At 42.6% G+C, this 27,366-nt stretch overlaps 1 protein-coding gene across 3 annotated transcripts in view; it reads right to left on the reverse strand.

Annotated features, from left to right (window-relative positions):
- LOC138160631 (solute carrier family 23 member 1-like) overlaps positions 1-27,366 on the reverse strand; it is a 53,539-nt gene that overhangs the window by 11,634 nt on the left and 14,539 nt on the right. Inside the window, exons 1-6 of one of the 3 annotated variants that reach the window (XM_069087286.1) lie at positions 24,963-25,093; positions 24,680-24,741; positions 20,635-20,790; positions 18,605-18,762; positions 3,745-3,904; positions 1,234-1,415 (exon numbers count right to left, since the gene is read on the reverse strand). In XM_069087286.1, coding sequence (XP_068943387.1) covers positions 1,234-1,415; positions 3,745-3,904; positions 18,605-18,762; positions 20,635-20,790; positions 24,680-24,741; positions 24,963-25,056 — 812 coding nt within the window. In that variant the 5' untranslated portion in view covers positions 25,057-25,093. Of the gene's footprint in view, positions 1-1,233; positions 1,416-3,744; positions 3,905-18,604; positions 18,763-20,634; positions 20,791-23,809; positions 23,917-24,679; positions 24,742-24,962; positions 25,094-27,366 lie in introns of those variants that run through there. The other 2 variants (XM_069087287.1, XM_069087288.1) reach the window with 2 other exon arrangements.

Raw genomic sequence — 27,366 nt, forward strand, 5'->3', positions numbered from 1 at the left:
CATGCTTTTCGATTTGGCAATAAAGAGATCTCTGGTAACTCTAGAGGGCAGTTTCTGTTGCACGAGAGGCTGAGAGGTCAAGTGGTTTGGAAGAAAATGAGAGTACATGAAGGGGAGGGACCAAGAGTAGATGACTTTTTCAAGAAGTTTAGCTGAGAAAGGTAGAAGACATAGGGTGGGGATGGTAATATCAACTGAGGGGTTTGGGGGTTTGGTGTTTTTTTTAAGATGGAGGAGATTTGGGCTGTTCGTAGGTAGCAGGGAAGGGACTAGTAAGTAGGGAGGGATGAAAAATTAGAGAGAAGATAAAGATGTCAGTGGAGGCAAAGTGCTGTGGAAGGCAGAAATAAGTGAATGCAGAGTTTATGTGGAGAGACTGGTCTTCACAAACAGAAGGGCCATCTCTTCATCAGAGACTGGAGTGAAGAAGGAGATAGTGGAGGATGTACATTACTAACAGCAGTTAGCTCTGCTAGTTATAATCAAGTGCTAATGAGGTCAGTGTCAATAAGCCTGGTGTTTGGTCATTTTGGTCATTTGGTCATTTTGGTCATTCCTTGCCATGAGTTGTACCCCTACCTCTGACCAGATGTCCTATAAGTGAGGACCTGTGGCAAGAGAGATATGAGAAAGTATGTGGTCATGGTCTATTCAATGCCTTCTCCACTGATGGAAAAACTACTCACAGGATATGTCTTTCTGGCTACAGGTAAGCAGTGTCAACCTGGTATCAGAAGGACAACATTGCTATTACTCTCCTTCATATATACAACAGAATTGAGGTTGTTTAAAGGACTCCCATGGGGAAGAGAGATTAGACAAGATCTACTCAGACCCAGAGGGCAAATTAAAGGCAAAGGGGGAGAAGTTGAGAAGACAAATTTAGGATTGACATAAGGAAAAGTTTTCTAACAATTAGTGTTGTACCAAAGTGGAAATGGGCTGCGTTGGGAGGGAGCGGACTTCTCTCCCTGCCCATCTTCATTCATGATCTTCAAGCAAAGTCTTGGGAGCCTCATCAGGTAGGCTTCAGAGAGGGGATTATTTTTCAATGACTTGGACTAGATTGACCACTAGACTCTTTTCCAACTTTGAAATTCTATGATTCCATCAATTATTAGTTTGTCAGAGCATTAATGAACTACAGTGACTACTGACCACAAGGTGATTTTCTCAATAGATGAGATTCCAGGCTTATCCTGAAAGAAGCCGGTTTCTCCATAGAACACTTACGTGGCAGAAATGCCCCAGTGGATCCCAGCATCACTCCCTGCAGAGTCAAAAAGCGGCAAAGCCACAAGAGAGATGGTTGGGGCAATGGTCAGGGGCCCAATGAAGCGCATCAGGAAGCCAATGAGGCCAGAGAATCCCACAATGATCTGGACACAGGAAGCTACCATGATGGCACCTTGTAACTGAAAGAGAAGAGCTATACTTTAATATTTCTTGAACCAACATCAGATCTGAATGTTTTTGGAGCCCCAGTCTACCAGTCCCCATTATAAACTCCACTTATTAAGCCAGTAAATCAACAATATCTAGATCATGGATGTCTTAGGGTTTAGGTGGTATAAGGCTGAAATTTAAAGAACTAGTGGAAGGGTACCACCAGGAAGAGATGATATGACTTAATTTAATTGAATGTGCTGAGTCCAGATACAAAAACGATTGATATGAGAAGGCAGAATTTCTTGATTTGGTGGAAGGTAGGTTCATGGCTATGTTTCATTGGTGGTGTAGTTTGTCTGCTTGATTATAATAATGAACAAGCCTAGTTACAAGACCTCTGTACAGTCAGGATTCTAACTTCTTAGAGAGATACCATGATACCTAAGCAAAGACAAAGTTCAATTTGGCTCAGTGGAGGGGCAATCTAGTATAGTAAATAGGAGAGCTGGATTTGGAGGCTGCAGCATCTGGGTTCAAATCTCACCTCTGACGTTTACTCTCTGACCATAGCACAGAATAGCTCTACACTTGGGCTTTCTCATTTGTAAAATGCATTTGTAATAACACCTCTCCTACATACTTTGTCAGATTGTTTTATAAGTTTTGTGTATAGCACTTAATGCAAATTTTAAACTTCGATATAAATGTCAGGTATTAGAATTATCATTCAATCCAATTCAACCAAAAAAGTTGCTAAGTACTTACTATGGCAAGACACTGTGCTAAGTTTTTACTTTTCCTTGGCCCAGGGAAAGAGTTAAGGGGAAGGAGTTCACACCATCATCAACTTCAGGAACTACTACTACTTGAGGGTACACAATGTGCTTTGTTGTGCAGAAGATTATGTATACACACACACACACACACACACACACACACATACACTAAACCTGTCATTTCACTGGTACAGGGAACTGCTGAATGAAGAAACTCCCTCTTTCAGTGCAGGAAGGCACCTTCTTTGCAATTTGTACTCTTAGAATGCTGTCTAGAGCTCTCTGAGGTTAAATTACTTACCTAGGGGGTCACATAGCATATATGAGTCATAGGCAAGACTTGAACCCAGATCTTCCTGATTTCTAGTCCAACTCTCTATCTCCTCTTCCACAGTGCCTCTGATTAGGCGTATATACATCTCAGTTTTCATATACAAAAGACATCAGCCTAAATGTAGCTACTCTCCAAGAGTTGTTCGCAGCACTTTGAGGCCTCATAAGGTGAATGATTAGTATTTTTTGGTATAGTCAGCTAAAAGAAATTTGCAAAATTTTATTTAGGAGCCTGGAATTTTAAGTACCCCACCACATACAGTCTCTGTCCTATAGCATATGACCTAATGACCTATAGGAACCCAGGCATCCAGGCTGCAGTTTAGGGAGGGCAGTCATAAAGCAACCAGAAAAACAAGTTTCTCCTTCCCATCCCATTGGAGTACTACCACTGTCCACAAGTAGCTCTATTATGAGTTATTCATCCACATTCCCACAAACCTAAGCCCTAGACCCAAACCAAGTTGGTTCAATGCCCACTTCTCAATTCCAAACTGTTCTTGTGTTGGAAAATGTGGCAGAAACAAACTACTGAGGATAAAACTGTAAAAGAAAATGTCTCTATATTTACATCTCTATCTAGCTACCAATACTAGATTAGGTACAATCATGGGTTCTGGCCCAGCATTAGGTCAGCCATCTGGCTTTCAGATATGATGGAGGAAGCTCCTTAAAGTGTCTTGATTGTCCATTGGAGAAAGTCTTCAGAAGATTAAGAGTTTGTTGGATCCTTTTGTGTAAGAGGGAAAGAGCAAATGGGTTTTCCCTTGCTCATCCCCCATAATGTCTTTCTCTCATCTTTTATTTTTGCTCATAATTAATGTCCTAAAATGACTTTGAATAGCTCCAGATAGTTTCCTGCACTGGGGCAAGCTCCTCTAGACCCTTACAAATAGATACACCTATCTATACATTTGCCATATTTTTACATATAGCATCATATATGCCCACTTTAATCCTAGATATGGCCATACAACCTCAAGCTTATATTTCTCTATAAAATTCCAATACTCCCACCTGTTTCTACCTATTTCTCTGGATTTCCTAGAAGAATTCCAGAGAGCAAGTATGCCAATCTTTTGAACCACTTAGATGAAAAGAATAAACATTTTCAAAGTATTATGTATGGCATTTCACTTTTGATGGTCTCTCTGGCAGCCCCTTCCTCCTCATTTTTAGCCCTCCAATAAACACCAGCACCAACATTCTCCAGGGTCAACTCTCAGCATTTTCTCTCCAGAATTACCTCTCGGATCCTCTTCTGCCATTCCTCAATGAATTCTGGAGAACTGACATTCACCTGTGTGGCGTTGAGAGTCCACTCAGGACATTTCCAGGCAGGAAGAGAGAGCATGGCCAAGGATGGGGCCAGAAAGGCAAAGGTCCCACCCTGAAGAATAGGCAACCTAGAATGAGAGGATCACAATGGGGTTATTTAACTACCTTTTCTAATTTACCTAGGAAGGAATGTCATCTGTGGCTGGCATGATGATTAGTTTGAGCATTGGTTTTAGTATCATCATTCAACCCAATTCAACCAAAAAATTGTTAAGTACCTACTGTGTGAGAGATACCTTGCTAAGTTTTTACATTTCCCTGTAATTCTCTTTATCAAAACACTCTGGCCTGGTGCCCTTGATCCTGATGCCCAAACCCAGTTGGTGGAAAAAAACACTAGACTCACATATTTGAGCTCAAGTAACTGAATCTCAGACTTGGAAGGAACTCAAAAAGTATCTAATCCAACCCTCAACAGAACAGAAATCCCCTTGACAACATTCCAACAAACACTCATATAATCTCCACTGAAGATTTCCAGTACCTGAAAATCTACTCCCCAACTCTGTCCTTTTGTGTTTTTGACAGCTGCATTTATTAGAAAGTTTTTCTTCTATTGACTCAAAGTCAGTGTTCCTGAACTTCTACCCATTGCTCCTAGAGTTCTGAGTTTGCCATTTATTAGCAGAATGACCTTGGACAAATCATTTAATTCTTTTTCATTTTTAATTCATTTTTGAGCCTCGATTTCCTTACATGTAAAGTAGAGATAATTATACTTGTATTAGCTACCTTCAAAGTTGTTGTCTGGATCATATGAGATAATAGATAAGAATGAGCCTGTAATTATGAGGAGATAACAAGCTGGACCTAGATAGTAACTAAACACCAATGACAAAAGAGGACAAAGGTTGCTAACTCCATCCTGTCTTCCCAGAGCTGCTAAGTGCCTCTTTAAGACTTACTAAAGCTTCAGCCAGGGTCATGATGGGGTTGAAAGACATTTTCTCATCCTGATGAAAACATCAAAGTAGCATGGGGCAATTCCTAAAGAAAGGTGTGGAGTGGGGTGGAGGGGGATCATTGGGGGGAAAAAAAAAGATCTTGACTTGAGAGATTTTTTTCTGTGCTTGTCACAGCTGGCTATGAGTTTTGACTAACAAACGAGCTGAAAAGAAGTTAGAAAATGATAATACTCCCTTTGAGGAAGAAGACGTTTCAGTAGCTAAACATAGCTCCAACACATGGCAGTAACAGCTCAGTGGAGAAAAGGAAGAGGAAACACATGGCAATAGCAGCTACAGAGTGGAATAAATCAGTAATGAGCTATGAATCTGAGAGGAGCTTTAGCTGGGATACAACACTAGTAATATGAGTTGGGGGAAGAAGATGAGGGAAAGGAAAGGAGCATACATTTATTTAGTGCCTATTATGTGCTGAGTTCAGTGTTCTGCTTACAGTTGCATTAATAATATGTCTGCATTTGTCTTCCAAGGCTTATTATCACTTTTTAGAGTTGACAAGTGGTGCAGCAGAGAACTGAGCCTGCAGTCAAGAATACCTGAATTCAAATTCCGCCTCAGAAAAAATGAGGAAAATGATAGCACCTACCTCCCAGGGTTGTTGGGGGGATCAAATGGGATAATATGTATAAAGTGCTTATTAGCACAGCTCCTGGCATATAGTAGATACTTAATAAATATATAAATATTTGTTCCTTTCTCCTTCCCCTCCCCTATCCAAATATTCCTACTCCAACAGATAATTTCCCACCTCTGCTAAAATACATTCAATGATGGTGATCTCATTACCCCACAAGACAACTCTTTAAAAAAAATCTTTATATTTATAATTTTTAACATTGCGTAACTTCCATCTATGGTCCTCATCCTGCCCTGGAACTATATAAGACAACCCTACCTGCCCTTTCCTATTACAGCTCTTAAGATATCTCATTTTCCTTTTCTTCATATGTGCTGGTTTTCAGATCCCTCACAACTGTGGTCACCCCCCTTTTAGATTTGTTCTAGTTTGTTAAAGTCCATATTAAGATTGAACCACATGACTAGAAAGTAGTTTAGAAAAGCAAGTGCCCCATACTGGAAAACCAGTAGCTTAGACGGGGGTGGGGGGAGGGTGTGAAGAATGCAGAGGAAAATATATTGTCTAGTGAGGTTATGGTCTAGGATGATGGTTCCCAAAGTGAAGGCCAATGATCAATGGTGACCTATACCAGTCTCTCAGTTGAACCATGTCTGAAGCTGGTGTTTGAGTGAAGATCCCATTGAGAATAGGGGAGAGGGCAGCTAGGTGGCACAGTGAATAGAGCACCGGCCCTGGAGTCAGGAGGACCTGAGTTCAAATCTGGCCTCAGGCATTTAACACAAAAACTAGCCATGTGACCTTGGGCAAGTCACTTAACCCCAATTGCCCCTCAAAAAAAAAGCAAAAAAAAAAAGAAGGCAGGGATTCAGGGGGCAGCTAGGTGGTGCAGTGAATAGAGTACTGGCCCTGGAGTCAGGAGGACCTGAGTTCAATTCCCACTTCAGACACTTAACACAAAAACTAGCTGTGTGACCTTGGGCAAGTCATTTAACCCCAATTACCCTCCAAAAAAATAAAAGAGAATAGGGGAGGAAGGAGCTGTTTACTCTAGGGTACTTTATGCTTATACTTTCAAAAATCTCTGATTTCACTCCCTCCTCCAGTTCAGATAGAAACCACTCTACCCCTGGGTAAATGGTTGAATGAATTTTTAAGGACAAAAAAATATTTTCAGTAAAACCTGCCAACAGTATGTGATTTGCTGGCAAAGCCATCAAGAACCCTTTATCATCACCATGCTACAACAACACAATCAAGTTTTAATAGAGACAGGGCAAGTTTAATTTTGGTAATCCAATAAACACATGTTGAAAATAGAGGGGCCAATAACCCCAAAGTGAACAAAGAAAGAAGAAGACAGTCCAGAGGTAGAAGATTATTTAGAGTAGCTCTTTTTTTTGTCATAGCAAATAACTAGAGACTAAAGGAGTATCTATGTAATGGGCAACTCCAAGTAAGTTTTTTTTTTTTAAAGAAAAAGTTAGAATGTAGTAGACCAACTCACATTCTGCTCTCTACTAGCTGTTTGGCCTCGGGCAAAACATTAATTATGATATGTTAATGTAACTGAATATCATTGCGCTGTAAAAAATGATGAAATGGACAGTTTCGGAGAAACTTGACAAGACTTGTATGAACGGATTCAGAGTAAAGTGGGAAAACCCAAGAAAAGTACAAGAGCAACATTACAGTGAAAAACAACTTTGACGGACCTGAGAACTCAGATAGATGCAATAAACAATTACTATCCGAGGACCAATGATGAAGCAGGCTGCCTACATTATCCTTGATAGAGAAGTGATAGACTCAAGATACAAAATAAGGAAGACTTTATTTTTCTGCTTTTTTTTGAAGGGGGTAAGGTAGGGCAATTGGGGTTAAATGACTTGCCCAAGAACACACAGCTAGTGTTAGGTGTCTGAGGTCGGATTTTAACTCAGATCCCCCTGACTCCGGGGCTGGTGCTCTATTTACTACATCACTTAGCTGCCCCTCCTCCTGCTACTTCAATCCTCAACTCTCCCCCAAATCTAAACCTACAGGGAACAGGGATTCATACTTAGTGTTGTACCCATATACACCCACAAACTTCTAACATTAATAATCTCTCAACACCCACACAACTTCACCATTATCTAACCAAACTCACTTATACTACTAAGCACTCCAATGACAATATTAACTCTCCTTCCGTCTTCCACATATCCAACATACTCCACCTCGGACTCTCGGGGTGTAATGAGAATGTAAATTTTAAAGATCTTCCCTGCCACTAGGCTAAAATGCACCTGAAGCCTGGGGAAGGAGGCTTGTTTTTCAGTAGATACTTCTTGATTGGCCAGTGAGTCAATAAGGTTGTTACATTCTCTGAGCCAGGAGAAGGCTATATAAGCCCTGATGTGTAGCTTTGTTTTTGGGACTCACTTTGAAAAGTGTTCTGTGATTTGATCTGAATTCTGGGAAGCCGTTGTTGAGAGTCCCCCGGCTTTGAAAAACCCAGAATGTGGAAACCCAGATGTTGACTGGGTATGGATGTAATGGTTGGACAGTTTGGAAAGCTGTCTACTTGATCTGTTAATGTCTTGATAATTATGCCTGTATACTTTGAGGTTCAGGGTGCTGCTGACCTTTTCTTCTGAACAAGGTAAACGATATATGTCTGACTGATTAAAGTAAGCTTGTTGACCCATTTTGACTTGCTTTCCTTTAACAAAGCAGATCCAAGAACCTGTGGTAGCTGCAAACCCTGAGGACGCTTGGGGTGCTTGCTGCTACACGGGGGTCATCTCATCCCAGGCATTCCAGCAACATCAGAACCATCCTTTCCACAGCAAGAAGAATACTCACTCCAATAGCTAGGTGTTCTTTTAGACTTGGATGCACAGTTGCCATGTCTTTGGTCTATCATAGTGCCCATTTTTTTGTGTGACTTGCAATCACCCCTCTGATATTTAGTGGGACTGATACATACACATATGATGTGGTTTCAATTCAACTATGGAGCCTCCATTAATATGGCTGTCTTTGTTCCTTGAGAGCTTAGAGATGGTTGCTGCTGGTGATGATGATAGGATTAGAAGCTAGAAGGACCCATGAAGCTACCACAGAGACCATCAAAAATGCAATCCCATCTAGAATGTTTTGAAAAATTTTACATTAGGGAGGTTCAAAAGACTGACAGTGCTCTCAGATAAGAGGCAAACAAACCAGCCCTGTTTGGGGGCTGGCTTCCTTAGCCTGACCCAGCATGACAACCAAAAGTGCCCTCATAGTAACTCCTAACCACCATACCCAAACTCAATCAAAATCTAGTCTCGGGAAAGGTCTTTATACTTAGTCACTTATACCTTATTGAGAACACATCTCAATCAGCATTATCTCTCTTGCAATGTTAGTATTTTAATTTGATCTCATTGTGAAATGAAAGGCCCTAGACCCTCCCAACTCCCTCCTCACCCCAGATTTCAAAGGTTAGTTAGCAGATGCAGGAAGTATGGGGTGGGGGGAGAGGGTACAGGGACATTCTTGCACAATAAGAAAGTTGGTTTCTAGTCCATCCCCCACTTCCCTAATCATAAATCAGTAGCTGAGTACTTCTACTTTTCCCTCTAATCATGTAATATGCCTTAATGAAATGTGATTGCCCAATAAAATTGGTAAAATTCTTCTTGTAACTCCAGCTTCCTCCCCAGTTAATCTCAACAGGACCATTAAGTACTGTTTATGCTCCAAATTGTAAAATAATCTCTACCTGGCAGGCTCCTGCTAGTCAGGCTAGGATCTTTATTTCTTGTTTATCAGTTTGGTTTTATTCCCTTTTAGATATCAAAGAGAGTCATCCATTAACTCTGATACTTGGAAAGATCCTTGATTTCATCACTTTCTCATCCTATCACAGTACTTGTCCATGTTTTCCCATAAATCCTCCAAAGGGCACAGGGAAGGAAAGGAAAGGAAAGGAAAGGAAAGGAGGAAAGGGGAAAAGGGAGAGGAGAGGAGAGAGGAGGAGAGAAGAGAGAGGAGAGGAGAGAGGAGGAGAGAGGGGACAGGAGAGAGAAGAGGGGGGAAGAAGAGAGAGGAGAGGAGAGAAGAGGAGAGGGGAAAAGGAGAAAGGAGGAGAGGAGGAGAGGGGTTAAAGGAGAGGAAGAGAGAGGGGAAAGGAGAGAGGAGGAGAGGGGAAAAGGAGGGAGAGAAGGAGAGGAGGAAAGGGGAAAAGGAGAGGAAGAGAGAGGGGAAAGGGGAGAGGAGAGAAGAGGAGAGAGGAAAGAAAAGAGGAGAGAGGAGGAGAGAAGAGAGAAGAGGAGAGGAGAAAAGGAGAGGAGGAGAGAGGAAAGGAGAGAGAAGAGGAGAGGGTGGAGAGGAGAGAGGAGGAGAGAGGGGAGAGAGGAGGAGAGGGGAAAGGGAGAAAGGAGGAGAGAGGAAGAGAGAGAGAAGAGGAGGAGAGAGGGGAAAGGGAAGAGGAGAAAGGAGAGAGAGGAGAGGAGAAAGGAGAGGGGGAAGAGAGAGGAGAGGGGAGAGGAGGAGAGGAAAGAGGAGGAGAGGAGAAAAGGAGAGGAGGAGAGAGAGAAGGAGAGGAGGAGAGGGGAAAAGGAGAGGAAGAGAGAGGGGAAAGGGGAGAGGAGAGAGGGGAGAGGAGAGAGGGGAGAGGAGAGAGGAGGGGAAGAGAGAGGAGAGAGGAGAAAGGAAGAGAGGAGAAAAGGAGAGGAGGAGAGAAGAAAAAAGAGGAGGAGAGAGGAAAGAAAAGAGGAGAGAGGAGAGGAGAGAGGAGAGGGCAGAGAGGAGAGAGGAGGAGAGGGGAAATGGAGAAAGGAAGAGAGAGGAGAGAGGAGGAGAGAGGGGAGAGGAGGAGAGAGGAGGAGAAGAGAAGAGAGGGGAGAAGAGAGAGGAGAGGGGGGAGAGGAGAGAGGAGGAAAGGAAAGAGGAGGAGAGAGAAGGAGAGGAGAAAAGGAGGGAGAGAAGGAGAGGAGGAAAGGTGAAAAGGAGAGGAAGAGAGAGGGGAAAGGAGAGAGGAGAGAGGAGGAGAGAGGAAAGAAAAGAGGAGAGAGGAGAGAAGAGGAGAAAAGTAGAGGAGGAGAGAGGAGAGGAGAGAGGAGAGGAGAGAGAAGAGGAGAGGGTGGAGAGGAGAGAGGAGGAGAGAGGAGGAGAGGGGAAAGGGAGAAAGGAGGAGAGAGGAAGAGAGAGAGAAGAGGAGGAGAGAGGGGTAAGGGAAGAGGAGAAAGGAGGAGAGAGAGGAGAGGAGAAAGGAGAGGGGGAAGAGAGAGGAGAGGGGAGAGGAGGAGAGGAAAGAGGAGGAGAAGAGAAAAGGAGAGGAAGAGAGAGGGGAAAGGGTAGAGGAGAGAGGAGAGAGGGGAGAGGAGAGAGGAGAAGAGGACAGAAGGGAGAGGAGAGAGGAGAAAAGGACAGAAGGGAGAGGAGAGACGAGGAGAGGAGGGGAGAGGGAAGAGGAGAGAGGAGGTGAGGAACAAGTATTTAAGTATCTGCTATGTGCCAGGCACTGTGATAAACACTCTACCAATATCATTTCATATTATCCTCACAACAACCCTGTGAGGTGGGGCTATTATTATCCCTACTTTACAGTTAAGAAATTTTAGAAAGACAAGATTTTGGTTAAGTGACTTGCCCAGGGTTACACAACTAGAAAGTGGCAGAGACTTTCCTGACTCCAGTCCCAGTACTCAATTCACTGCTACACCTACTTACAAGTCATTTCCTCTCTCTGGCCCCCAATTGTAAAATGAGGAATTAGCTGAAGTGCTACAGTCCCTCTGGATGAAGACACGATGACTTGCAAGTGAATTAAACCATAACCTGTGAGGAGTCCAAATTGCTCAAGCCAAGGACCCTTGAATAGCCTAATCTGTAATTGTTCATTCTTGCCACAGGATCATGCCTCTTCCATTTCTGGTCAAAAAATCCCTCCCAATTCTGAGATTCTGTTATTCTGAGATATCTTTTCTAAATAATGTCTTTTACACCATTTCTTGTATGCGAGTCCTTGTCCTCGTGGGTAACATGCTACAGGTTACTAAAGTTTATCCTGTCTTTCCATTGCCCTTGAATTACTGTCATATGAATTCTTCTGGCTTTTTGGTATTCCAGGATGTGCAGCCTTATATAACATCCCAGGAAAGTATTGGTGTTAAATGGATAAACAGCTGAGAGAAATGCTCAGACAATGCCACCAGAGAAGATAAAAGAAACCCACATTCCTAGGCTTCCTTTTTTTTTTCAACTCCATTCAACATATATTTATTAAGCACCTACTATGTACAAAAGTCTCTGCACTAAAGGAATTTGTACTGTTATTGGATTAACGCTGATTTTACTTCTATAACATTGAGTCCTCTTTTAGCATTCATTTTCATGTGGACTTTTCCATGGACTTCTCCAAGGATTGTAAGGTTCTCCTTAAGGACAGAAATCCTGTCTTCTATTTATTTTCCATTTCCTGTACCATCTAGGTGTGCAGTAAATGTTGATGACTTAATATTCTTGTTAGAATTCATTATTTTCTCTGTAAGCATCATGGAACTCAAGGTAATTTGACTAAGAAAATTAATGTCCCACCCAGCTATCCATCTGTTTGGGGTCAATTGCCAGAAGTCTACGCAGAAAGCAGCCTTGCCACTCAAATCTGGAAGGGGCACTCAGCTGAGAGTCAGGAGACCTGGATATCACCTAACCATGTGACCCTGAATAAGTCATCTACCCTCCCTAGATCTTGTTTTCCTCATCTATAAAATGTGAAAAAAAGGGAATATTGGATGAGATGGTTATTAAGGTTTCTCTCAGCTCATACATCCCTTGGATTCTGATTCCTGAACAGAGGTAACCCATGATATGGCATCATCTGCCAGTCTAGGGATCCAGGTCTTCCTGACTCTAGGCCCATTCCTCTATCCACTCTACCACTAGCTGACCCTAGGCAGCACAAGACTTGAGTCAGGAAGCATGGGTTTGAATTCCAGTTTTAATAATTATTAGCTATATAACCAATGGGGCAAGGCACAAGATCTCAGTGTCATTTTTCCTCATCTATAAAATGGGCTTATAATACTTGCTCTACCTACTTCATGGGGCTGTGGTCAGAAGAATGCTTTACAACATCCAAGTGTTATTCAAATGTGAGCCTCTGTTAATAATAAAGAACTCCAAATAAGTGGATAATTTTGCAGGGTTGGTTGTCTACCTTGAAGAAGATTAGAAAGTATTTTAGAATTTAGAAAATATTTCAATGTATTTCTTTTGTTCAGACACCTAGGACAGGCCAGAAATAGCATTCAGTCCTTCCAGGAAACAATTAGCTAACCATTTACACCTGTGTGCATTTTTGCAGTTCATTTTAGGACTGACTACATTCCAACCACTCCTCAGCACAGATCAGAGATGAAGAAGGCAACAGGGGCATGTCATTAAGACCTAACATCATCCCTACCCAACTCCAGTCAGATGCAACCTCTCACCTGAATCTACCAGCAAGTTCTCAACCATCCCACCTGGGGAGTGGTTCCTGAATGATCAGATTCTTGGCAAATAGTGATCAAAGTCTCCTGGGTGTTGATGATTCTAATATGTTCTCTCAACTTCCTTTCTCTGCCCCATTTGTAACATCTGACCACCTCGCTGCTCAGTCTTTTGACTTCCCCCCTCAATATAATGTAAACCTGTATCTATCCCTGGGCCTGGAACACAAAAGGTTCTTTTTCTTTTTGGAGGGAGAAAGGCGAGGCAACTGGGGTTAAGTGACTTGCTTAGGGTCACACAGTATGTCAAGTGTCTGAGGCAATATTTGAACTCAGGTCCTCCTGACTCCAGGGCAGGCGCTCTATTCACAGCATCACCTAGTTGCTCTTGGAACACAATAGGTTAATCAACATTTGTTTACTGAAACACCTCTCCCCTCAACAAACACACATCTCCTACCCAATACTCGGTTTCCCTTTTCTAGGCTTAGGTCTCCTTTGGGGAATCTGCTGCTGGGCATGACATTCTATGGATGATTCTGCAGCTGTGGCTTCTGGATGTCTGGGGAAGTGAGAAGTGCTCTGGTGACCAGCTGTATTTCCCTCCTTCTTCTCTATTTCCCATGAAAGCTACCCGGGATTGCTAGGCTTTGCCTTTCATTCATCAGGATCAAGGGTAGTGGGCTTTGACTCCAGAATAACAGAAGACTTTCTAAGAAGGGAAGCTGCTTGCTTTGATTGGTGAGACAGGCCCAGTCTGAAGCTGAGGGATGACAAGGAACTATGGGGAATCTTCTGCATCCTGTTTTTCTATGGTTCTTTTTTTATCTGCCCCCTCTCTATCTCTCCAGGTGTTAATCAATAATATGCCTGTTCACCTCTAGCCCAATGTTATGAAAAGTCTTGTATTGTAACAACAACAAATATATAAATGGATAAATAGATAAATACTTGTTGAACGAATTTGAAATTTCACCACAAATATTGTATTGTACTTTGGTGTCTATGCCCTCCTGATTCCCAATGACCTGTATAGTCAGTCCCAATGCTTTGCACCATATGTCCAAAGCACTCTGCCCCACCTATAGTCCCAATACTGACTCACATAAACAATTTAAGCTGAGACAATTACTCAGTTTAATTATAAAATAAAAATTTTTTCCACAGACAAAGTCTATTTCCTCCCCGTGTTTAGTGTCTACCTTTTTAGATTTATTTTTTTTCTGTTATTGTAGATCTAATCTTAAAATGTCTTCAACCTAAGTCCCTAATAGCAGCATCTATCTTCCCCTACATTCACATCTTCCTACCAAAAGCTGTGACTTCCATTATGATCTGGATATTCCATCAAGCCAACTAAAGAGAATGTCCACATCCAAGTCTGTGAGGGAAATCTAACCAAATTCAATGCTTTTGCATTCAAAGAAGCAGAGCAGTTGAGCTGTGGGGGCAGGAAGGCAGCAACTCAAAGCCAGCCAATAGCCCTAGGAAGGACACAAGCCTCTTCCACAGTAAAGCTGCATTTTAGAGCAAGGGGAGGCCAAGTTCATGTTCATAAACTGACTGTCACACTGTGTTTGCAGGACAGTCCAAAAGAGGAATAAAAAGAGAATAAAGTGAGATCTCTTCTTGTCAAAGTAATACAACTAGGGAAATCTGGTGACTTTCCCTCTGTTTTTGTGTCTGTGTTCTATGTCACATGAATTCCTGGAAAGACTTTAGACATCAAGCTATGATATAAACTGTCTGAGGTCTTACTTAGACAAGGAATATGAAAGTATTGGGCAGTTTTGAAGAGATGTCACAAAGTAATACATTTTTGACAAAATCTTTTGAATACATCCCTATTCTCTTCAAAGTGTCTTGCTGAGGATGGTGGGACCTTCACAGTCAGTAACCATGGGACCCTGGCACACTGGGATTATTCTGCCCTACTGCTGTGTTACCCTCCAAACCATCAGACAAAGTTTTGGTCTAGACCAGGCATGTGAAGCCTATGGTTAACAGGCCCTCTAGTCCCCCTCCCCCAGATTAAAATGTAATTGGGAAATACTTGACAAAAATAAATAAAAACAGAACATATGCAATGTTAATTTGTGGTTTTCTACATCAATGAATAGCTTGCAGTGAAATGTTTTTATTTGAGTTTGGCTTGGCGTGCCTGATCTAGACAATTTCAGAGTTCCCCTCCAGTTCTGAGATCCTATGTTTTTATTCTCCAGAAGGTCAGTGTTTAAATATGTATATTGTTATCTTGGAGGAGGGTGAGTGCTGAATGAGAACTATTTCCCTCCATTAATACACTCACATAGATGAGCTAGTTTTCATCAAAGACAGCTGTTCATGAGAATCAAGAATGATGGAACAAAAGGTTGGCAGATTTTGAAAAGATAAGGAAGCAATGATTCAGAACAAAAAGACAGCATGTATGCTAAAAGACTTGGTAGAAAAGAGGCCTACAAACACCAGTGATATCAATGCATTCCCTTTCTCAGATCACGTCTGGAATGGGAGGGTGAGTTCTGAGTGCTTTCTTGGACCTTTGCCAAGTTGGAGTTCGTGCAAAAGGAGGCAACAAAGATGATGAGACATTTGAAAAAAGTCCCTTAAAGAGACTAGGAATGTTTAGTCCGAGGACAAGAATTTGGAGAAACATGAAAGCTGTCTTTAAACACTAGAAAGACTACCCTGTGGAAAAAGACACTAGACTTGTTCTCCTTGACTTATAGGAGCAGTAGGTGAAAATTGTAGGCACAACATTCTCACAATTAAAGCTATCAAAAAATAGAAAGACAGCGAGGTGTAGAGGGACCTTGGTCAGGACCAGACTGAAGACACTGAGATGACTTCTGCTGTCCCTTCCAAGTCTGAGATCCCCCTGCTCAGAAGCCTTCAGTACCTCCTAACTGGCTCGAGGAGAAAGTCCACATTCCTCAGCCTAGCATTCAGGGTCTTCACACTTTGGCTTCAACGTGCTTTTATAGGCTTACTGAATGTCATGCCCCTTCCCATGCTCCACATTTCAAAAACACTGAACTACCACCAGCATTTTCCTCTCTCATTTCTATGTCTTCACAGAAGCAGTCTCCTGAGCTTAGAATCCTCTCCCTCTTCACCTCCATTTCTCTGAATATTTATCTTGCTTCATGACTCAACCCAGGGGCCACCTCTTCTGGAAAATTCCCTTAAACCTACCTACTTTGAAGTCAACCAGCATTTAATAAATGCCTGCTTTGTACCAGATACTGAACTGAGTACTTTTCTTACATTCTCTCCTTTCTCAAAACAAAATTTTTTTAAATGAATTTTTTTAACCCATGTGTTTAGCCTTCCAATTGGAAGGGTCCTTAGAGGTCATCTGGTCCAACTCCCTCATTTAACAAATAAGGAAACTGAGGCATAATGAGGGAGCTTGACTTACCATAGGTTATACAGGCAGTTAGTAGTAAAGTCAGACTTTGAACTCAGATCCAGTGCCTTTCCCCCCATACCAAACTATTGTGTTCCTTCCCCTGCCCCCCGCCCAATAAAATATGAGTTCCTTGAAGGAAGGAACTGGTTCATATTTTCACTGGATCTCTAGTACTGAGCATAGTGCTGTGTACATGGTTGGGCCTTAATAAATGTTTGTTGATATCATGTTTTTTATTTGAGTGGACGATATTTTACCTAGCAAATAGTATAAAACTTTGAACAGGCTCACTTGCGATTTATAAAGGACATGAGCTTTTGAGCAGTTCATCTTTACGGAAGACCATGAAAGCAGCTGAGCAACTAGTAAAAGGTATAGATTGCCTCTGAACCTTTCCTCCTCCCCTCCCAACTCCACTCCACTCACCTGTATATACCAAAAAGAGAAACTTAATAATTTTAAAAAATTGGGGCACCCTCAGGGTGGCTAGGTGGCACAGTGAATAGAGAACCAGCCCTGGAGTCAGGAGGACCTGAGTTCAAATCCAGCCTCAGCCACTTAACACTTACTAGCCATGTGACCTTGGGCAAGTCACTTAACCCCAATTTCCCTGCATTCCCCCCTCCAAAAAGAAAAAAAAATCAGGGCACCCTGAGCTCCAAAACTGCTTAGTGATTAGGCAAATGACCATTACCTGGTTATGACCGGAAGAGATGAAGATTTGGAGAACATATGGAATAGTCACCATATGTTAGAGTGAGTTCCCTTACTGAGAGACCATCCAGGCCTGTTCTTGGAAAAATGACTAAAAGGAAAGGTTAAACCTCAGAGCATTAGCATGTCAGGATAACTTTGCTTTCTTCCTACTGCCTTGGAGGCAGTAGATACTAAAGAGGTCAGAACTAAGAAGTTTCTGCCAGTCTTAGGGCAAGGGTCCCTATTCTTTCTAAATATACATAGCAATATCCCAGCTGAGGACGGCAATTGAGTCTGAAGCTGAAGAACGTGGAGATTTAGGGCCCCCATTGAGGAGAAAGTCCAGACTGGCCGTGGAGCTATCTGCCTGGCACAGATGCTGTACCCAGTGGACCAGAAGGCCAAGGACATCATGCGAAGTGGAAATTATGCATACTCCTACTGAATTGAAGGTTGAGGTGCCTTAGCTACATCAGTCCTTGTGTGTGCCTCATGACCCATATACTCTACACATGTACCTGTTCTTCCCACCGATTCTACTTATATTTCCGGAAGAGAGCACCCTAGGTTTGGGAAATAGGGGTGTGAATGGGGAGGATGTCTCATACTTGCTGTTCACTATTAAAGGTAAGTACACTCGTGGGATATGGAAGCCTCCTTTCCCTTTTGCATTCTCCCTCTGAGTTGTCAATGTAGCATGTTTAGGGGCTGGAGAGGAGGTGTCCAAGAGTATCAGTTTGGTCTGGAGTCATGATCTGGTTACTTTAGCACCTCCAAACACTGTATTCCAGGATGGGTACAAGCAATGACAATGGGTGTGAGATGAGACTGGGTCTAGGGATTGTTTCATTTCTGTATATTTCTAACACCAGTAAATAGAAGATAGTAAAGGCTGGTTCGCCCACAATTAATAGACACTGGCACAGTACCACTCAGCATGGCATGCCCACATCAAAGAAGATGCTGAGCTCTATGAGTAAAGCAGAACTGAAACAGTTCAGAGGAAATGAAGGATGCAGAAGTGTAGAGCATCCACCCCAAACGTTCACAAGGACTATTTGTGCCCAACCCGTGGTAGAGCATTCCGAGCTTGCGTTGGTCTGATCAGCCATAGTCAGACACATCGAAACTTAAGTCTAGCACAGTGATGTCATTTGGATTCTATTTGATAACGAAGGACAACTGCTCATCTCAATTCTGTCAGCTGAATTTGTTCCCAGGTCCAGTCCCCAAAGTAGAGTATGGGTGGGGCCCATAAGCAACTGTTAGTAGTCATGGGGGGATGTATAAGAGGAAGACCAATCTGAGTGGCATTTTTCCTTTTTCTGGTTCTAGGGATGTGCTGAAGCTCTGAGAAGCCTGGGGGCCCCAAAGCCCTGGGAAGGGAGACATCAGGACAGTAGGAACATAGAGAATGTGGAAAGGCACTAAATCAATCAACAACCATTTATTAAGTACCTACTATATGCTGGGTACTAAAGGTACAAATATGAAAAGTAAGACAGTTCCTGCCTTCAAGGAGCTAATATACCACCTTACAGTCTTGCAGAGGGTTTTAGCAAAAAGAACTCATGTTACTGTTTTCCTGAGTGCCCAAGCCAACGGAATGACGGCAGGCCTGTGGCTCCTACAGGGAAGCATTAGCCTACCTGACGCCTAAAAGGACCTGCAGGAGAGTGCAGATGCCAGAGACAAAGAAGATGGTGCTGATGAGGTAGCTCTGGGTCAGAGGGTCATGTTGCAGGCACAGGTCCTTGGCCAGGATGAGAGGCACAGCCACAAGCCCCCCCAGGGCTGTGAGATAATGCTGCAGGAAGAGAGAAGAGAACAACATGAAGGCTAGTGCTGTTCCCTTCCCTGTGGACATAATAGGTTCTGTCAGAATCAAGGTTTAGTTGGTGGGTAGTCAGAACCAGAGGCAGCTGGACGGCTCGGTGGATAGAGCTCTGGGCCTGCAGTCAGGAAGAGTTCAGATTAGGTCTCAGACACTTACTAGTTGTGTGTCCCTGGGTAAGTCACTTAACCTCTAGCCTTTGCCTTAATTCACTGAGAAGGAAATGGTGTCTTTGCAAAGAAAACTCCATGAACAGTATGATCCATGGGGTCATGTAGTGTTAGACATGACTGAACAACAATGACAGACCAAGTCTGGGATCACTGGAACCTGGAGATTAACAGACCAACTTGGTTTTTCCCATCACCACATTCCCCAGTGTTGACCACAGTCTGCCAGGAACCTTTCCAGTTCTTTGGTGTGATCTGCCCTAATTTCCCAGCATTAGGAAATGTAGTGAGGAAGAACAGATGAGTGGATTATAATTCAGGGTGGGATGGGAACTTGGCTACTGGGGATGCAGACCCAGGGAATTTTTCTTCTGGGGATTTCCTCAGAGAAGCAGATAGAGAGAGCTGGGCCTGCAGTCAGGAAGAACTGAGATCAAATCCAGCCTCAAACACTTACTAGCTATATGACCCCTTGGCAAGTCACTTTATCTCAGTTTACCTCAATTTCCTCAACTGTAAAAAGGGGATGATAATAATAATATTGTGAAGATGAAAATAAAATGAGATAATATTAGCATAGCATCTGGCACTTTAGGGGTTTGTCTCCTCCCTTCCCTCCTTCATATACCAAAAAGAAAAAGAAGAAAAGAAGAAGATTCTAAAGACCATGGCACAGGAACATCCACTTGAAATTGTTTTCCTAGTGAAGGCAATGAGTCAAATGAGAAATCTCACTTGGCTAAAGCTCTTCAGCTAGCATTTGCTGACTTGCTGGTCAGTCAGGGTTCAGGGGGCACTCCATGCCTATTATTTTTTCCTGAGCAAATCCAATTGGTCCACATGGACATTCAGTCCCCAATACTAGCCTCACAAGCACTGCATAGAAATTGAACCACTCCAGAAAACAGGGTCAGGTATGGCGACCCCTCCTTCCACTCTCTGTGGCCAAGACACTGTGTGGTCAGTTCAGCCACCATCATCATCATCAATATCACCATCTTTAGCACTTTAAGGTTAGCAAAGTGCTTTCCATGCTATCGTGTTTGAATGTCACAGCCCTGGGTGGCAATGCCTTTTTACAGATAAGGAAACTGGAGTTTCCAGAGCACCCTAGCCAACCATCCATACCCTGTGCCTGTCCTGGGGATGAAGGCAGGCCTGTGGGCTCTTACAGGGAATTAAGAGCACATGGTAGAAGCTTAATAAATATTTATTGACTGATTACTTTTTTGATTGAGACTGAGAAGTTAAGTGACTTGCCAGAGCCAGACAGCTAGGAAGTGTCTGAGACAGGATATGAACTTGGGACTTGCCGACTCCAGGTCTAACCCTCTAGCAACTGTACCAACCACAACCCCATCTCCACTTTTAGTCACATTCCCAAGTTCTCAAAATCACATTAAGTTATCATGGACAGGGAAGGGCAAACAATATATTTCTGCTATAATAAGACAAAATGATGGTTTTGCTTATTACTCAAGAACACTACAATATATTATGCCAGTATTGACAAAGCCTGAGTTTGTAGTTGTTTCTAGATCCCCATAGCAGTGAGGTTTTTAGGATGGTCAAACAAATAAAAAAAAACTACCACCCCATTTCAGTCAAGGATAAGAGTTTTTCAATGTTGAATTCCAGAGTCGATTTGGGGCTTTTTTTGGTCTGATGTTCTTACCTGAATCCCCAGAAAGATGCAGAGGTACCATGGTGGGACATCTGTTATGCAGTAGGCAAGCTGTGGGACGTCTGTTATGCCTTGGCTGTGATGCTGGGCCTGTCCATTCTGCTTCTTGCCTTGGCCTTTCATGCTGGGACCTGGCAGGACATCATTCTGTAAGAAGAAAGTCACCAGCTTTTATTGGGACATCATCATGTCCAGAACCCCTGTTCTAGACCATAAGAGATACAAAAGAACCAGCAGGTGCAATATCTTCCCCCAGGGAGAGAGAGCCAGGTGTGAAGAACACCAGAAAAGATAAAGGAATGTACACAAAGCAACACATAATTTAACACACACTAATGCTGAGAACACAGAATACATACAGAACCAGACTAACTTGTAGGAGTATGCACACTGTGCCAAAGATAACTGTAAATCCAATTCCTAATGTTTGTTCCCTGGCCTGTGTCTCATAAATCACTCCTCATTTTACAGATGAGGAAACTGAGGCACAAAGGGGTTAGATGACTTGCTCAGTGTCATAGAATTAGTAAGTGTCTGAGGCAGGATTTGAACTCATGAATCGGTTGGCAATGAAGTAAAAAGAAGAAAGCAAAGTATGTCCTAACAAACTGAGCGACTAGGGGGAGCATGGAGCACCATTCAGGAAGGATACCCCAAGGACCATAGGGAGCATCAGAATATTAGGGCAGGGAGGTAGGCTTCAGAAGCTAAGATATCCAGTACTTCCAGGCACGGGGAAAGGCATCAATGATAATAGTAGCATTCTGCCCCTACTAACATGTTGTTCAACCATGCTGGAGACAAACATGTAACCATGTCGACCGGTCCACCATAAATTCAGTTTATCTCATCTCTACTGGGCTCCCACTAATAGAGAGAAACTCCACTATTCTTGGGGCGGCTAGGCGGAGCAGTGACTAGAACACCAGCCCTGGAGTGAGGAGGGACCTAAGTTCAAATCTGACCTCAGATACTTAACACAAAAACTAGCCATGTGACCTTGGGCAAGTCACTTAACCCCAACTGCCCTCCAAAAAGCAAAAAAAAGAAATTCCACCAAGCTCTTCTCTATAACTATCCCAAACCTTTTCTTTTCTCTTCAGACCGCTTACATCACTCCCAGACCACTGTCTTTCAGCAGAAGACCCACACATCTTGAGTTTCTTCTTTGCTCTTAATTCACATTTCCAAACATTTACTCCTTAACTCTAAATCAGGGATTCTTAACCTTTTCTGCATCATGTACCCCTTTGGCAGTTTGGTTGAGCCTATGCACCATTTTTCAGAATGATGTTTTTAAATGCATTAAATAAAATTTAAAAGACCGTAAAGGAAATCAATTACAACCTGTAAATGCTCTAAACATGCTAATTAAGTAACAGAAACAAACCTAGACATAAAAAGGAGTAATACATGTAAGCGAGGGCTTTGCTGCTGCTGTTCAGTCATTTTCAGTTAGATCCAACTCTTTGTAACCCCGTTTGGAGTTTTCTTGGCAGAGATACTGAAGTAGTTGCCATTTCCTTCTCCAGATCATTTTACAGATGAGGAAACTGAAGTAAACAGGGTTAAGTGACTTGCCCACTTACAGCTAGTAAGTGCCTTAGACCAGATCTAAACCTAGGAAAATTAGTCTTCCTGACTCCAGGCTCAGCATTCTATCCATTGAGGGGCCTCCCCTCTCCAGCTTCCTGTAAGCCAAGCCATAGAACCACAACTCTGGCCCAGATTCAATCTTGGAAGTTTCTCATTAACAACAAAACAATGGCTTAGGCCATAGGAACATCTGAATTTGACTAATTTTTAGCTTTCCACTAAGGAGCTTCTTTTCCCCCATAAGCATCAAGCATCATAGGCATTAAACATACAACAGGTTTATCATAGTCATATAAAGAACAAGCAAGAGACCAGAATCTTAGCTCTTTTAGCAAAGCAATAGTTATCCCCCTTCTAGTGAGTGTCCCATTCCTCCCTTCCTTCTCCCCCTTCCCAGGTTTATTCATAATTCCAGCAGACTCAAAGCACCAACTAGTCGGGTCCCTGGCTCATTTATGCCTATTCTGGTTTCTGGAGCTAGATGACTATCAACTGCCCTCTTCCTTCTCCCTGGGGCCCCCTGCTCTTCCTCATGCACATGGTCCCTAAGTCTATAATGTTATTTCTCACCTTTCAGTCTTGTGGTTCCTCTGACCTCTTCACAGTACCCCCAGATCGTCCTGGCAACTATAGGTCCTGGCTTGACCCCAGAACTTAGTGCTCAGCTGATAGTCCAGGTCCACTCTTAACCACTGCCTTATGTTATTACACCCCAGTAAAAGCCCTGTCAGCCTCTGCCCCACTCTGACCTTCTCAAGGAGGTAGGGGGTTCAGCAGATAAACCACTGAGTCTGAAGTCCGGAAGACCTAGACAAGTCATTTAACCTCAGTCTTCCTTAGTTTCCTCAATTGTAAAATAAATAACAATAATCTCCCAGGGTTTCTGTGAGGATAAAATGAGATAATATCTGTAGAATACTTTGCAAACCTTAAAGTACTATATGAATGCTAGTTTTTATTATTATTCTTATTACTATTATTATTATGACAATGACTACTGCTGCTGCATACACCATACTGTTCTCAAAATTCTGTTCATCTCTTATTAATCTCTTGATAATTCTGTACATCGCTAAATTAACGAGTTCCAGGCCAGCTACATCATTCTCTTTTGACTACTCCCCCCTTTTCCTCTCCATTGGAATTATTTTTCTTTTTATATTTTCACAATTTCATTCTTGAGAATTTTCCATCCCTTGAGGTCTAACAAACACCATAGAATTTTCAACCAGGAGAGCCTACCTCTTCCAAAGGGGAACCCAGTCCCTGACCCCCATGTGTGATTTTTTTTTCATATTGTGATATACTTCACTTTGGGAGCAATTGTCTTATTATCTAATATTCAGGCAATGAACTGCATACAAGGGAGAGGTCAGCATAAGGTATACTGATGGTCGACAAATGAGATGCAGAATATGCTCAATAAACTATGTGAGTTTAGAAAATTCAAGAATGAGGAATTTGATTTCTAATAGACATGGATGGAAAGCACGATGACCCACTGAAGAATCAAAGTAAATATAACAAAATTATAAAATCTTCATTAAGAGATATGAGAAGACACTCCCACCTTACAACATGGCAGCAGTGGGAGGTCCACAGATGTTACTTGCTGTGCACGTTTTTGGGGCTTTCTCTATCTATCAACCAGTTATGCTGATTCTATTTTTCCTTGTCTAAAAACCAAACAAATACATTTTTGTTTTATGAGATGGTTCTTAGGGAGAGGTAAAGGGGGAATCATACATGGAATACTATGGTCATGTAAGAAATAGAAAACATCAATAAAAAAAATTTTTTTTAAAGCAATTGGGGTTAAGTAACTTGCTCAAGGTTACACAGCCAGTTATTTCTGGGTGTGGTGCTAAGCATCTGAGCCCAGATTTGATCCCCTGGTTATCCCGACACTGGAGCTGGTGCTCTTACTCACTGTGCTACCTGGCCTCCCCCAAAAAAATTTTTTTAAAGGAAACAACCAACCCCATTCCTCCACTTGAATCACTGAACACATCCAGAGAAGATACTATCTCCTTCTAGCTTCATTCACCCAAAGGCCAGAATTCAGGGGTGGGGAATCTTCAGTCAACAACACATGTGGACCTCTAAGTCCTCGGGTGTAGCCTTTCCACAAGAGTCCACGTTTGACCGATTTGTTCTGTGAAATTTGGACTCAGTCAAAGGGCTGTACTTGAGGACCTAGAGGGCCACATGTGGCCTTGAGGTCACAGGTTCCCCTGTCCCTGCTAGGTAATAGCAATAAGCAGAATGAGGAAGAACATCAGAAATCCCTTCAGGCAGTCCTTTCTGCCTCTTTTTCCTCTAAACTTGTTTCCTCTCTCCCTCTCCCTCCCTCCCTTCTCCTCCTCTTCCTCTCCCTCTCTCTGTCTCCCTCCTTTAGCTTTCCTTGACCTTAAGACCCACTTACAAGTAACTAACTCACCATTGTGTTGGGGTTCTCACGATAGTGAGCAGCACAGTGGCTCACTCTTCTTCTCAAGCTCCCTTTAAAAAAAATGGAAATAAATAGCAAGAAAGAGAAAGAAACAACCCAATCCCGGAACGGGGAAGTGGGGGGGGGGGGTAAGGGGGGTGCGAGGGAGTGGATGGGGCACGGAGGGGACGCGGGGGGGGGGGGTAAGGGGAGTGGGGGGAGGGGTGTCACTGTGTTGGGTGAGTAGGATAAGAGCCTCTCCAAACTTTGGCTGCTCTCCTCAAAAACTCACCCCGTGTTAACCTAGTTCCCTCTGAGCCTTCTTCTCCCCTGCCCCCACACCAGAGGCTAAGAGGGGTGGAGCATTTATGGGAAAGGTGCGGCATAGTGGACTTTGCTAGAGCCAGGGACTGGGGTGGGCAATGGGGAGCTCTGTACGGAGCGGAGCGCGGCATTTTAGCCGCGTCTCTACCAAGTTGTTTGGTTTGGTTCCAATTGAAGTGACGCCGGCAGCCTCAGTACAAACTTTTACAACGTTGTACGGCGGGAGCCAGCAGTTAGGAAACACATGCCCTGAGTGTTTGTGGTTTAAATGGGATTGTATTCCCTGAAGCCTGGTAATGAAGATGAGATGGTGAGAGAACCTTAGGACTGAACATTAGTTACTGAAATGAGCTGTAATAGTAGAGGAGATAGGACACTGAGGAGAATACTGGAGTACTTTGGCCTGCACAGTGCTTTTCTTTCTAAGTTGGTAGCAGAATCTGGGGTTCCATTTTTCTTTTTTTTATTATAAGCTTAACAACAAGAAACATTTTAATATACAAGGAACAGAAAAGAGGATTGTATTGGTTTTTCTTAAATGCATTACAAATTTAACCCCAAACTGCTCTATTTGTCTGTCTATCTCCTTCCTTTGGGTATTTTTGGGTGTTTCATTGAGGCTCTTTTCTTTGTCTTCTTTTTCTGGCATTACTATTGCTACCTACCATCTATCTCCTCCACCATAGATTACTTCCCTCAAATATTTGCAACAAATGAATATAGCCAAGCAAAGAAAATGAACACATTGACCGTGTGGGACTCCTCATTTCCCTCGGACTCCTCTCAAGCACTATTTCCTAACTCTGTGTATGTGAGCCATATTGATGAAGGATGGTGAGGCAATGAATGAATGAATGACTTTAGTTCTGGTCCCAGTGCAATGGAAAGATGGGAGCACACTATAGGGCTTTTCCAGGGAGGTCTTACCGACTGTGATCATCAGAGAAAAAAAAAGGATAGAAGGAACTTGGAGTGGGAAAACTTTATAGATCATTTTCTCCAACTTACAGATGAGGAAACCAGTCTAGTGAAGTCATTTACTTGAATTCAGACAAATGACTAAACCTGCCTCCTGTTCAGTTTCAGTTCTCTTTCCCTTACAACTCTATCCTACAGATATATGGGAGAGACTATAAATGAAAAAAAAAAAACTGGATTTGGCAGGTGGTGCAGTGGTTAGAATGCTGAGCTTGGAATCAGGAAGACTCATCTTGAATTCAAATCCAGACTCAGACCCTTACTAGCTGGGTGACCCTGGGCAAGTCACTTAAACTTCTTTGCTTCAGTTTCCTCATCGGTAAAATGAGCTGGAGAAGGAAATGGCAAACCACTCCAGTATCTCTGCCAAGAAAACCCCAAATGGGGTCATGAGTCAGAAATTACTGAAACAACTGGGCAAGAACAACCTACTCTGTAGGAACAAGTAAAGCAACAGGCTGAATGTTCTATGAGGCTTCTTGAAAGGTCAGGGAGAGGGTGTGACATTGTCTAATATCTTGGGGAGATTGACCAAGGAGAGAGTATGAAGGAAACATGAACCCTACTCTAATAAATTTGGATGGCAGTAGGATATCCATGTAGAGGTACCATCCATGTCAAATGCATTGTGTGACCAAGTTGAAGGGTGATAAGTGGATTCGAAAGTCACCTGCATATAGTAGCTAAATCCATTGCCTTGGATGATGCTATCCAAGAGTCCTAATGTAAAGAGAAGTAAGCTGAAGTCCTACTTGACCCTATAGAGTTGGAGGTGATGGTTGGAAGCAGAGGCTGAGGTAGATGCTGGTAGAGGAAATAACCACAAGGATGGGCAGCCAAACTGATATGGATGATAATTCAGATCCCATTATCAGAAAGGAGATCTGAAAGTACAAAAGAAGTTACTGTCTCTATGGAATTGTTGTGGGTTGTAAAGGATAGACTCCAGAAGAGACAAGAAAACATGCCCTGTCAAAGAAACTATCTAATTGGAATTTGAAGAGAATTGGGTTCAAATCACAGTTGAAACATTTATTAGCATTTTGAGGATATAGACTAATATTTTTTCTTTATACACTTGCATTACAGCCTGGAGGGACTGATAAATAACTCTTTATTAATTAACTGAGTGATGGTGGGCAGGGCCCTTCTCTCATATCACTTTCCTCATCTGTAAATTATACTTATAATTTTGCATTACATACTTCACAGGATTGTTGAGGAAAGTCTTTTGTAAAACCATGAGCACTATTAGGATGAGTTGTTATTATTCAAAAAAGATTACAACTGAAAAGGACTTCCCTATAGTATCCCAAGCAGTAGGAAATAAGCCCTCTACCCCAGGAGGCCTGAGTCATTTGAGTTGTAAAAGAAGTTTCACAAATCATAAACTC

The sequence above is a fragment of the Petaurus breviceps genome, unplaced genomic scaffold (genome assembly GCF_028583685.1).
Source record: "Petaurus breviceps papuanus isolate PSGF00001 unplaced genomic scaffold, PetGlider_PUasm1.0 181, whole genome shotgun sequence".
NCBI classification, from domain to species: domain Eukaryota; kingdom Metazoa; phylum Chordata; class Mammalia; order Diprotodontia; family Petauridae; genus Petaurus; species Petaurus breviceps.